At 38.8% G+C, this 13,653-nt stretch overlaps 1 protein-coding gene across 1 annotated transcript; it reads right to left on the bottom strand.

Moving 5' to 3' along the window:
- Nucleotides 1-207: 207 nt before the first annotated feature.
- polr1b (RNA polymerase I subunit B) lies at nucleotides 208-13,549 on the bottom strand. Its single transcript, XM_033979814.2, has 15 exons — nucleotides 13,289-13,549; nucleotides 12,396-12,563; nucleotides 11,604-11,750; nucleotides 10,405-10,537; nucleotides 9,843-9,979; nucleotides 9,000-9,223; nucleotides 7,745-7,916; nucleotides 7,126-7,297; nucleotides 6,101-6,382; nucleotides 5,466-5,599; nucleotides 5,194-5,364; nucleotides 4,565-4,721; nucleotides 4,133-4,329; nucleotides 3,159-3,409; nucleotides 208-1,603 (listed from the first exon to the last, which is right to left on the bottom strand). The coding sequence occupies exons 1-15, from the start codon at nucleotides 13,463-13,465 to the stop codon at nucleotides 721-723; spliced, it is 3,405 nt and encodes a 1,134-aa protein (XP_033835705.1). The 5' UTR covers nucleotides 13,466-13,549; the 3' UTR covers nucleotides 208-720.
- Between the last annotated feature and the right edge of the window lie 104 nt (nucleotides 13,550-13,653).

Raw genomic sequence — 13,653 nt, 5'->3', positions numbered from 1 at the left:
GTGATTGGTTGCTACATTGACAATGGGACTACAGCTATGCATACAATGTTTCTGTCTGAAATCAACATTTTATACCAGCTTTTTGTATCAAAGTTCAGCAAATCAAATAACTAATCAAATGTGGCTGCTTAAAGCTTGTGTGTAATCGAATGTATTTCTAAAAAAGGTTATTATGATGCTGTGTGAAATGGCAAACTTTTTTTTTTTACATATATTTTTAATACAAGATAACAGACAACATAAGCTTGAAATCATTTGTGAATTTGATCATTAGGGTCATCTTGATGCAATATCTGTTTCCATTCTACAAAAATATGCCATAAAACAAATCTATGTATAACACTTTCCAAATCAAAAAAAAAATGTAATTGTCTTTAAATCGTAGAGTGTGCTGATGGGGGCTGGATCCATATTCCTGTATTACCAGTTGCAAGTTATTTTCATAATTGTACAAAAGGATAATCCACAATTGTTGAATCTGATCGCAAAACATCTTCACATCCATGGATTTCAAAATGCTAAAAAATGAAAACCATTGCAATATGAATTAACACATTGGTACAAAACATTTTATTTTTTTAATGGGAAAGTCCTCAAAATGTCGCATATAACAGAAAGCTAAAACTCATGAATAGACAGACTCCCTCCATCAGAAAATTTACACAGTGCCGCTTTACAGGACTGCAGAATATTATGTCATCCGAAACCCACTTATACACTTTATTTGACTTCTAATTTGACTTTTATATTCATCGCTGCCAACTCTGCCACGAAATATCTGAAAACATACGGCACGGACACAGTATCGATAGACTCACTTTTTCCACACAGCATGCACACCGTTTTTCTGTGCCTCGTAGACGACCAATGCGGAGGTGGTTTTTCCAATAGGGGGGACAGCAAGCTCCCGCAATCAACGCAAACCTGAGCTATCGACCGATCCGAACAATTAAACAACCTGTCGTGAAGCAGGAAGGATGAACCGTGAGCTAGCAGCGCATCTCTCTCCATCTCTCCAAATCGGATGCCTCCTTGGATGTTCCTGCCCCCTACTGGCTGGTTAGTAACTTTGTCCCTCGCTCCAGTTGTTCGAACTTGAAACTTATCGGAAACCATGTGACGAAGTCTTTGATAGTAAACCACTCCGATAAATATGTCCGCTTCCAATTCCAAACCACTCACACCGCTGTAAAGTCTTTCAGTGCCGTAGTAGTTGTAGCCACCGGCTTTCAACATCTCTCCGAAATATTCTAAAGCAGAATTCTCCTCGGAAAAGGTGAAAGGGGTAGCATCGTGGCTTAGACCATGCAGTGCGGCTGATTTTCCGGCCATGCTTTCAATGAGCATTCCGATGGTCATTCTGGAGGGAAAACCGTGTGGGTTGAAGAGAATATCCGGAGTCATCCCGCTCTCCGTGAATGGCATGTCTTCCGCAGGCCAAAGGCGACTGAGGATTCCCTTCTGTCCGTGGCGGCTGGCGAATTTATCTCCGATGGTCGGGTTACGTGGGATTCGTACGGTGATGCAGACGCGTTTGAACTGACTGGAGCCCAAGTCGTTGCTGCAAATTTTGATGTTGTCCACCACACATGACTCCTGGTTTCTGGAAATAGAGAGACCAAATTATAATTCTGAGGTTTCTGTTTAAACTATTTTTTAAATCTGTAAGTTAGAAATCTCCCAATTTATAAAATACTTTGGGACTTCCATAGCCTTGGTTCTAAACTTTTACCTGAGCTAAAGGACAATTTGCTGCTTAACTGTCAGACTGCAGATTTTTTGACCTGGTTTATGGTTAATATCTCTCTAATTATTGGGCCTATTCACATGGAACAAAAACACAACGTTCTTCAGTGTCTTCTCTGTCAATATAAATAAACACAGTATATTCAGAAACTGGTGCAATTATTCGACCTCAAGACATCAACTTTGTGGAGTTCATCCCTCATAAATATTGATGAGGTTCAACGTCTATGGAGTTTGGACATTTCTTTCAAAAACAGTGAATCTCCCATAGAGTTATGTATTTGAGTTATGTACACCGTCTGAGATTATGACATTATATTAACATATGTTACATGCTGTATTAAGATTTTAACAACAGATATAATGGGAAGAATAATAGTCCTGTTTGTGTGAGAAGCACTACTGTTAAAATATCTCTTTTAAATGGTAGTATTGTCGGTTAGTATTGTCAGGTAAAGTAGCTCTAGTCCAGGTGTAGGCCTGTCACAATAATTACTATAGCAATTTATCATTCAAGCTATGATAGCTGGAACAATATATTTTCAATATGCAATATGCTCTATATTTATCGTGGGTGCTTTTTCTTAGCATCTTACAAATAAAATAACAAAAATCTCCCCAATTTTGCAAAGATTTGAGCTGTAGCGGGTTGAATACTGTAATTAACTTCTATAGCTTATTATTGCTTCCTTCTGCTATTTATTTGATGTAGCTCATTCCTTTTCATGATGCAGTCTATTTAAAAACAGGTTTACTGGAACTATCTTGCTTTGTTTCAGTGGCATAAAGTAGCTTCAATATTATTGTTTTTCACAACATATCGTGTTTAAAAAAAATTTTTTCGTGAAAGGTCTAGCGCTTACTGCCCCAGGCCTCCAATTCCTCCAACAGCCATGTGTGTCAAATCTCTGCTGCTGATCCTTGTTGTTTCTCTTGTGTGCAAGCCTTGATCTTCTGCGACTGGTGGACTGATTTCTTGCCAGCACCTGGCTCCTGGGTCCTCTCTGCAGATTGGTGTGTCACTGTAGAGCCTGGCCACCCCTGGACCTTCACCTGCAGCTGCCACACCTTAAAAGGACTCATTCCCTGACACTCCTTGCTACTGATTTCTGTCTGTGAACAGCATGCCACGTTTGCCCTGACCCTCCCGTGTAGGTTTTTGTAACTATGTAAACTGAGTCATTTGACTTATTTCTGAAACTGGTTTATTTTTGTGTTATTGTTATTTATATACTTAAGTTTTGTTAGCTTTTAGTTATACATTTAACTACTGTGTTAAGAACAACTTTTAGTTTTTACCTTAACATTCCTTTTAAATAAAATATATCTTTAGTTTTACCATTTTATGTTCCAGGCTGAGCTGGGTCGTAACACTGGGTAAAGAAGCTGAGGTTGTTAATCTGATGTCTTACTTGTAGAAGGTAGTGTGGCTTTGGCCTGTGTTGGTGTTGATGTAGCTGTAGAACGGATCTCCATATTGCAGTGTGGAGCCAATGAAGGGTAGTCCGTCAGAGTCCAGCTTGTTCATGTTTTTGGGGTCTCCAGGTTTGGCCCCAAAAACCACAGAATCCTCCCCTCGGACTTTATCGGCCAAATCCACCAGCTCAGTTTTATAGATGCAGCCGTGAGCAAAACCGCGTTCCCAGGAAGATTTATTCAAAATCTGGAAAGACAGGATGGAGTTTATTAATATAACACTTTCAGTCATAATAAGCCTCAGCTTGGTCTTGGTTTTGGTTGACAACTCAGATGTGACTTATATGTGAAATTATTAAAATGCATAATTTAACATCTTAGTTATTGTGACACTGACAACTGTGTGACAGCTATCTACTTCCGGAGCAAGTGGAGTTGTTCAGAAGCGACACCGAGGATGAAGAATTCAATGCATTTCATATTTAATTTCCCCTTATTTATTTCCCCTTCATTTATAAGACCATAAAGGTGATCATTTTGCATTTGAAACAATATTGTAAAAGTTTAGTTTATCATAAGTTTAGTTAAATGTCACATGCATGTTTAGTGTGACCAGTGCCACCTCTCTACTACTTTTGTCTCCATGGACATGTACAAGTTTGAAGCCATACTATGGACTATTCCAGGGAAAAGAAATAACATTTCCAAGACAGCAGGTGGCAGATGCCCCCACCAGAAAGTTTCATAGTGCACATAACATGTTGACAGTAAGTCACTGTGCACCACATAATATATTAATTTGTAATAGGAATAGAACACCAAAAACACCATATGAATACTCTGTTTCCTTGGAGATTTTTCTTTAAATAGTTGATTTAGCATGAACTGAACTGTGGTTGTAGTCTTGTAAATGCCTGCCCAACTAATTGGTTAACAGAGCATCTCTTTAGTCAACCCCAGCCTTACTCACCATAGCGTCTTCCATGTCATAGCCTGTGTAGGAGATGACAGCCACAACAGCATTCGTGCCACTGGGGTAGTTGTCCAGGTTGTAGTGGTCATACATGTAAGGTCTCACTAGTGCACTCTGTGGAGTCTGCAGTCTGTACAGTTTATTATCAGTGCGATCCAGGAAGGAGTGCAGAGGGAAGCCCATTGTCTGCTTACCTACATGGGGAGTATACAAGACACATATGAGGAAGTCTAGGTGAAATGTTCTGATGTAGGCGAAGAAGATGTTTAAAGAACACATATAAGGTAGGGATGTGGCAAGATCTCGTGCCACAAGATCTTGCAAAACAATATTTTAGTGCACTTAAGCCTTGAATGCACAATACAGAATTACTCAAACATCAGCTGTTACATAATGTATCCCTTTTAATGATTCTGTCAGCAGTCTTACCCATTTGGCACTGGTACATGTTGCGGGGGCTCTGGTTGTGGTCAGAGTAGGGGATGAAGTTGGCGACAACGCTGAGCATTGTGTGAGGAAACAGCTCCTGATGAGAAGTCACGCCAGCCTTAATCTCATCCTCCAGGATGCCCACATTTATGTACAGCTGGAACAGAAGGGCAAGAGACTATATAAACACTGGTTTACTCTAAAAGGAATCTAAAGGCTATATACAAGTGCATTCTGGTCATGGGGATGTCCAGCGCTGTGACAGTGGCCCACATGGAGAGCACTGGGGCTAGGACAGACTGGGGCTATCACTGCTGCCACAGCAGAAGAGCAGCCTTAGACCAAATAGATTACATGCTCTATAAAAAAAATTAATTGTATCACTATAATATATTTTTAAATATATGGACTTAAAATGATGATGATGAATTAGAATCTGTGGTCGCATTATCTGAGTAATAATATTCTAAAATTCTTACGAGTGCTCCTGATAGTTTGTAGGATTTTTTCTTCTAGAAGAACATTTTCAGTTAAGAAAACATTTTGCAAATGCAAATGTTAGTAAGAAGGCCTTAAGTACAAATTTGTTGAACATTATTGATGTGATTTGTGCGAGAATGCAAAGGCACCTGTTCAAATGTTCCAATGAGCTCTTCCTTCCCCAGAGCAAGGTTCCTGACTGGCCGCACCATTCGACACGGCGTCGTGAACAGGAACAGACCCGGGTACAGACTGGCCTTTCCCGTCTGAGGAACCAAGACGATCTCCGTCCAGGCCGGGATACGCTTCTCCTGCAACACCTAGAGGAGAGAGAGTAGAAAGACTTAAGTAACATTTGTTTCTCACACACACAACACATGTATCTCATTTCTGATAAAACTATTGTAAATCCATCCATTACCTTGAATCTTCTTAAAGATTCGACCACAACTGGAGCAAGTTCAGCCTCGACCCACCCGACCACAGCCCCATCCAGTACAACAGGGTAACAGTCTGAGTACGGCTGACCAGGGCACCCATCCACTGGGGTCATACCTGAATAAGAATATAACAACTGTGTTGACAACAATAAGATGCTTTACATCGAATTATTCATTCTCTTTTTCTCTCTTCTGAATCATGTACACTGAGGCCGACATATGTGGCACAGTGGACAAATTTTATTTAGCAACAAATGCCATTACTTGTGAGATAATATAATGTAATTTTTTATTAGTCAGGCAGGTGCGCTCATATATAGGACAGAGCAAAATGTCAAAAATAATATATAATATAGGTAGTTTTTGTATTTTGAAAAGAAAGTAAGGAAAGTAGGGAATTGCAATGCCAGATAAAAAAGCCAGGGTTTTCCAGGAGAAATTTCTTCAGACTGTGTCAGCCATATTGCAAGGCTGGTTTTCCACACAGAGCCCAGAGGTGGAGATACAGAAGCTTCAAACATCCCAAAAATACATATTTAACCATCACAGGGACATACACAGATGTTTAAAGAGGTAAAAATGTTCCTTAGTTCTGCTTTAAGAAATGTCCCCATACCAAGTGAGCATAGCAGTGCAGGCAGGCCTGTGGTGGGGTAAGTCTGGGACACGATGCTGCAGGTGGAGGTCATATGGTTCATGAGGCCACAGGGTTCTCCGTCAGGTGTGTGCACTGGGCAGAGGAAGCCCCAAGACTCTGGCAGAAGCTTTCGCACTGATGTTGTCCTCATTTTGGCGAAGGCGGCTCCTCTGTGCACACAGCGGAAGTGCGACAGGTATCGGATAAAGTTCAGTTTGTCAGCCACAACACAAAGGCCAGTGCTCTGCAGCATGCCCAGACCTGTGGACAGAGTAGTTGTTTGTGTTTAGGATTAAGTAAAAGAACATAAAGATAATATTGTTTATGTGCAGGTGTGTGGTATAATGTCTTAGTTTCCTTCTACAGAGTACAATTAAAACAACCAACTCTATTTTTTCTTTTATCAAATTTTCAGCTATTTTTAATTCATTATTATCATCATCCATTACCTTAAAGTTAAATCATTGTTTTACTGTTTTTTTTCCCCTTTAATTACTCAATTAAAAGTGCTCAATATAAAATGTATCAAGAACAAAGTCCAGCTGCATCTCAATCTATTTTTATTTTTTTATTCTAGCTTCTGTTTTTTATTCATTTCTAGGCTATTATAGAGCTTAACTTCCATAAATGTAGGTTTCACACCATCAAATTTGGTATACTATTTCAATGGAGATGTATTGTACAAATTTACAAACAAAACCCCTGTATACTTTAAATGTACATTATTTAAGTTTCCTTTGGGAGGGTCTGTCGTCTGCTCATCTCATGAAAATCTTATTGCTTTGCCTAACATGTTCCACACATGGTAAAACAAAATCCATCATCAATTCCAGGTGTTATTATTGCCAAAACGGTTTCCATGGAAATTCCTTAATTTTATGCTATATGGTGGAACATTTCAGGCAAGACAACATTTCCATGGAGAACAGAAGGTTTCAGACCCTCCACCTAAATACTTACATAGTATATGTTTTTACCCTCCCTCCCTCCAGTTCAGCCCTCACCAGTCCTGGAGACCAGGTTGCCTGTGGCGAGCAGATATTCAAAGGCCTTGGTGACGTCAGCTCCCATGTTGAGGATCTTCATCATGTTTTCACTGGTCCAGACTGAGCTCAGTCTGTTTTTTCTTTTATCCATTGCCATCTTCACTGAGACCAGCCACGCGCTCAGACGTTCCTGATACAGATGAAAAATGTTATTATTTTCTAGTTGGTAAAGGTGTTATAGAACAGTGATGATAATAAAATACTTCACAGACACAGTCTTGTACCGCCTTTTCAGTTGATTTTGTTTTTGTTTGGCATCAAAGATGTGTAAATGCATATCAAGTAAATGTGTTTTTTTATGCAACCAAGAAAAAAATTAATTATTTTATTCAATCTAAGATATCTTTTCTGAGGAGCTGTGACACAGGTTGCAATTACTTGGTTAATAAATGCAACATTTAGCTGGGTGATTAATTAAAGCAAGTTAAATTCCTATCTAAAAATGCAGAATTTCATCAATTATACTTTTTTCATATATATACATATTGGAAATCAGTATGACATTGCTTTTACATCACAGTATGTACTGCCAATGTTCTGATTTTAAGTATATCATCCATATCTTGCCTTGACTGACCTTCATGAACATGAGGTACAGCTGCCCAGGCGTCAGTACTTCCTGACACATGATGCTGTCGGGGTTCTCCTCCATACACTCCTGTTTGGCAAACGTGAACAGTTTACGCGTCATCAGGCACAGCAGGTAGAATTTCTCCACGTCAGACTTCAAGTGGATGCAAATGCACTCACTAAGGGGATGGAGACACAATGTTGGAAAGTATGTAAAAAAAATATTTCACATGCTCTGAGGTTTTGACATGTTTAAACTTTCCACCACTCTGTAAACAGTTAGTAGTTCTGATGCTGATTGCACTCTCTTTAGCTGTAATTATAGGTAGTTCAACTTAAAATGGACAGTCAACACAACACAAAGATATTTTAATAAAGACATTTCGTGCCATTTTTATTCAATTTTATCCAGTTATCCTTTGATCAGACATTATACACCAAATTGTAGTAACTCCAGTGAAACCAGTGCATGGTTAACATTGATTTAGCCAAAATAACACAATTTTTAGATGTTTTTTTTTTTTTTTTAGATGTTTTTAGATGTTATATTCTGTTAATGTTATATAAATTTACATCTATTATTCTACAAACCAGAAGCTTAAGTTGGTTATGGGTAGAACCTAAAAATATCTGAAATCTTTATCAATTTGCTCCTACAAAAGCTAAATAAAATAAATGTATTATAAAATAAAACATGTATAGTAAAATAAGATAAAGAGGTAACAAGCTTATTAGATGTAGCTCAGTTATTACAAAATCTCACCCACACCCTAATTCTCAGTCTATCCATGGGTTTCAGAATGATGAAATGCTAGGGTTGTTGCCATAGCAATTTTCAATTAAAATGTATTATCTTCTATCTTTTGAATGGTCAACTGTCCTAAAATGGCACAATATAAGAGGAAACTGAAACCTATGAATACATCTATGGAAAGTGTTAAAAGGTGCTGTACCTGATTTTTTATGTCTTAAACATGTGAAAATCAGAACTAATTCATTTTAACCTGTTTGCAGTGGTCCAAAGTTGTTTCTCACTTACCTTATACATTCTGAAAATCCTAATTATTTACTGCAATGACTTTAAATGCACTTTTCACTTTTCAGAGACCAGTGCGGAGTTTTGTCGGGACAGTAATGCTAACAACTATCATGCTAATCTGCACTTCCTGATTATCTAATTGAGGGAGTTAGTACATAGCAGACTTATTTTGCTTCACATACATTACAAAAAATCAGGTACAGGCCCTAATAAAGTTCCTTACTTGAGCAGGTACTCGGCACACTGCTGGTTGCTGTACCAATCAGGAAGCATCATCTTGACCCTGAACCTCTCCCCCAGATAGTTCAGTACTTTGCTCTGAGTGGTGCAGCCCTCCTCTGTCACGATCCTCAGCATCTCAGAAACACAACTCTTGTAAAATGATTTATCCTCATGGCCCTTTATCAGCTCTTGGAAAATCTGGTAATCTGAAAAATTCACCAGAGCCTGAGGAATGAAAACATGCAGTTAGTAAGAGACATTTACACTAGCAGTCAAAAGTTTGGACTCTTTTTAATTTATGTTTTAAGTCATGTTTATTTTCATGACTAATTACATTTTAGATTCTCACTAAAAGTACCAAAACTATGAATGAACACATGTGGAATCCAGTAAACAAAAAATATACTCAAACCAACTCAAAATGTTTACATTTTAGATTAAAAAAAAACCTCCACTCTTTGCTTGATCACTGCTTTGGAAGCTTTGCATTCCTTGGCACAGCTGTGAAGTAGAAAGCTTCATCATGAAGCTCACTGAAAGAAAGCCAAGGGTTTGCAGCACTGTTGACAAAGCTAAGAGTGGATACTTACCTAAAACCTAATTAGTTGAGATATTTAACTTTTTATTTGCTACAAAATTCCATATATCTTGCTTCAGATATTTAATGTCAAATCAAATATGCGAATAAAAAAAACAAAACACTAAAGGAGCGCTTGTGTCTGAGCTTGTGTCTACAGAGGGAGCACTAGCAGTGATGCGATGTAAATCACATTTCACCAGTAGATGGCAGTATTCTCATGTGGGCCCATTTTCAGGTGTAAAATTGATTTCTCAGTGTCTGTACCTTCATTGCAAAGCCTATGGGGAGGAAGAAGAGTTCTTTCTGGTAGATGAAGTTTAACATGACAGTCCCATTCTCCAGATAATGTAGATTCATGTTGATCGCACTGTGCTCGTCTCTCACACAGCGCATTTGAATACCTGAAAAAAACAATAATAACTGCATATGACAAGTTTTTATGTTTTTTCTAGTTATGACTTCATTTGTTGCGATAGTGCTTATGGTACATATTCATCATAGTTTTACATCAGTTAAGTGGCAGTTTGTGGAAAAAAGGTTGAAAAAATACAGGAAGTAACGATGAGTTCTAAAACTGAATACCTCAACATCAACATTCAAAATGCAGAGATTATTCACGTGCAAGGAACAAATTTTTCTGTCAGTTTAGAACTTCATTTAACAAGCTAAACGTGTAGTCTAATCATACCTATTATGTAATTTAAAAAGGTTTTGGACCTTGTTAATATATTATGAAATGAAGAATGAATAATACAACGTAAAATGACTGTCCAAAAAGTGATATATAAGACGCATACAGTATAACATATTACCGTTATAGACTCACCGTACTGAGTGTAGCCCTGCCCTCTGCTCTTCCACTTGGGTCTGGCCATAGCGATGGGGTAGTTCCTTCTTGGCATGATCAGCATCCGAATCACCTTCTCTATACCATTCACAATGAAATATCCTCCCATTTCCTGACAGGAGGAAAGCAGGGCATTTTAACTTAGTAGGAGTTTGATGACCATCACGCAGTAAGCAATACAATGACAACACGACAAACCTTTATAACAAGTTATTGAGCTAACTTTTTTTTGTTTAATATTGTAGATAATACTACTATTACTGCTGCATACTAATGCAGTACCACTGTAACTTGTCCACAATGTTCTCTTCTTATTAATCAAGGAAAACAATAGTTTTGACTTTTGAAGCATTTGGATGTTATTACCAATTCCTTTGTGCCAATTTGAATATAATTTTAATACAGACAAGAGGCAGGTTGAGGTATTCAGTGTTATTATAAAAACGGTATTCCTAAACCAAAACATAGACACAAATACTGTACAGCAATGACAGCAACAAACATACACTGCCTGGCCAAAGTCACCACCAAAAAAAAAGGTCACACACTAATATTTTGTTGTTCCGCCTTTAGCTTTGATTACAGCACGCATTTGCTGTGGCATCGCTTCTGCAATGTCACAAGATTTATTTCCATCCAGTGTTGCATTAATTTTTTACCAAGATGTTGCACTGATGATGGTAGAGTCTGACCGCTGCACAAAGCCTTCTCCAGCACATCCCAAAGGTCTGGACTCTGTGGTGGACAATCCATGTGTGAAAATGATGTCTCATGCTCCTGAACCACTCTTTCACAATTTGAGTCTGATGAATCCTGGTATTGTCATCTTGGAATATGCCCATGCCATCAGGGATGAAAAAATCCACTGATGGAGTAACCTGGTCATTCAGTATATTCAGGTGTCAGCTGACCTCATTCTTTGAGCACAGACTGTTGCTGAATCTAGACCGGCCCAACTGCAGGAGGCTCGTAACTATTTGCTTAGTTAAATCCAGGTGACGACTTTTTTTTGGCCAGGCAGCTTGATTGAATGTTTAATGTGTCTACCTCCCTTAAGAGAGCAGGTGAAATTTTGCTCCTGTTTCAACTCTGGCATAGTCATGTTAAAGCTGCTTGCTGATACATTGATCAATATGCACTGTCCTATTTAAGATAAATTAATTCATACAAAATTTCACCTCTGCTTCCTCGTGGTGCTGGACCAGTTCTTTGGGTGACATGCCGTGGAGATTACAAAGTTTGGACTTGACCATGATTGGAATCAGACCCAGAGACTGTTTGATAATTCCTTTGGGGATGCCATTGATGGACCACGTTACATCGGCCTTGAACACATAACACAGTCAATCACAATAACATATGATATGAATAACTAATTTGATTATACTTCAACAAAATAGGGTTGTAGACAACTAAAGACATTGTTGGTCAACTAAAGACATGCTCTGTGCATTAATTAGCTAAAACGGGATGCGGTATAATGTTAGCAAAAGCTCTTGCAGAAAAAAAACAAAACTATATTTATACATAATAGTTCTAGTAAAAAGCATAAGCGAAATCAAAGATTCAACTGCCCAGTAACTCCCAAAACTCCGGCCATTTCAATCCATGCTTTCTCTCATAGTCAGTTATTAAAAAGTATGGCTGACCAAGTCTCCATTGATCAATTAGCAACTAAAGGATGACAGTACTAAATTTAGTTTTAAAAATGTATATTGTAGTTGAAGCCTTACAACCTGGATATCTGTGGGTTTCAGAATGATGAACTACCAGAATGATAAGCTATTTAAAACATTTATATTTATTATATTCTTTTGAATAGGAAAAAGTCCTCAAAATGCTGCATATAACAGGAAGCTGAAACCCATGAATAGGCAAGTATGAAAACTGAAATGTACTGACAAACGGAGCTTTTAGGCTCCAGTATGAACTCCATATTAAACCTTGATATTATTTCCTGATCCTCTTACCACCAGTTTGCCTCTGTAGGTACACCTTCGACCTCTGCACTCGGCTGGAAACACTCTCATCTCTTTGCACACACTCCCTTTGGCCACCAAGGGGTTAAAGACGGTTGCATCTACGAATGCCAGACTGATCCGGTCATTCCTGAAGGTGAACTCTACAGGAGGGATGGACTGGAAAACACAAGAAGCAATTAGGATTCTTAGGATGGAGGTTAGGACTTGATTGAATAAGCCTTTTGACAGTCAGACACAGCAGTTAATCGCATAACAGAGTGATATTGAGTTTGTTTACCATGCCAATTGTAAAGTAATTCAGTGATGAACTGAAGGAAATAAAATATGGGACACATTTTCCTTCAAGACTAGGTTAATTGCATTCTTTGTTATATTTCCAAGGCTGTAGGGAAAGTCTTGATGCATCTGAGAATCTGCAGGGACCCAAATTTATGTCTACATTTGTACACTGGAAACTACTGATAAACAATTGTCCCCGTTTTTCGTTTAATGGGGGAAAGCAGATCCACCAGGGAACACGCACTCTCAGACATAAGGAGAACATGCAGATTGCACAGAAATGGGGGAAAAAATCTGACCTCTCTGCCACTGTGCAACCATCTAGCATTAGGTTATATACCTCTAAAGTGAAAGATGCTACTATAACGATGACTTTCAGATGGCTATATAATCCTAAACATGTGCTGTGTATTGTAATATTATCCACATGATTTATAAGCAATTTACCCAGGAGGTTCTGATTATTACCTCTCCAACTCAACTTGTAGATCGTGTACAGACATGAACATGCTCTGCACTTCCAGGATACAACAGTAAACTAGCTCACAAGACAGACATAACCACAGAGATATAAATCTGATGAAAGCATGGTCCACACAAACCTGCACTACGCGGCTGAGTCCGTCTGTCATCGCCTGGTCGAAGGACTCGATGTGGGCTCGGGTCAGGTCCTGTACCGCGGGGTGCTGGGTCTCCTTCAGCTCTCCGAACCTTCCGCCCGTGAGGTTCTTGAGGCTCGGAGCCGTGGGTAAGTCGGTCCACTGGGGAGAGGAGTCCATTTCTGTGTCTTGGTGGTACTGATCTAGCGGACTACAGCGACTGCATGCTTGTTTACCACACGTGCACGCTCAACCCGGAAGTACAACAGAGAAATGCCGGAAGTTTTGTTTTGTGAATAGGAGGCCGGTGGATTGTTTACTGCCACCTATTGGTTCAAAACGTAATCCTGTACTTTACATTTATTCAT

This window comes from Periophthalmus magnuspinnatus, chromosome 15, assembly GCF_009829125.3.
Source record: "Periophthalmus magnuspinnatus isolate fPerMag1 chromosome 15, fPerMag1.2.pri, whole genome shotgun sequence".
In the NCBI taxonomy this organism is placed as follows: Eukaryota; Metazoa; Chordata; class Actinopteri; order Gobiiformes; family Gobiidae; genus Periophthalmus; species Periophthalmus magnuspinnatus.
Note: the sequence above shows the minus strand (reverse complement) of the source record. Positions and strands in the feature narration are given on the sequence as shown.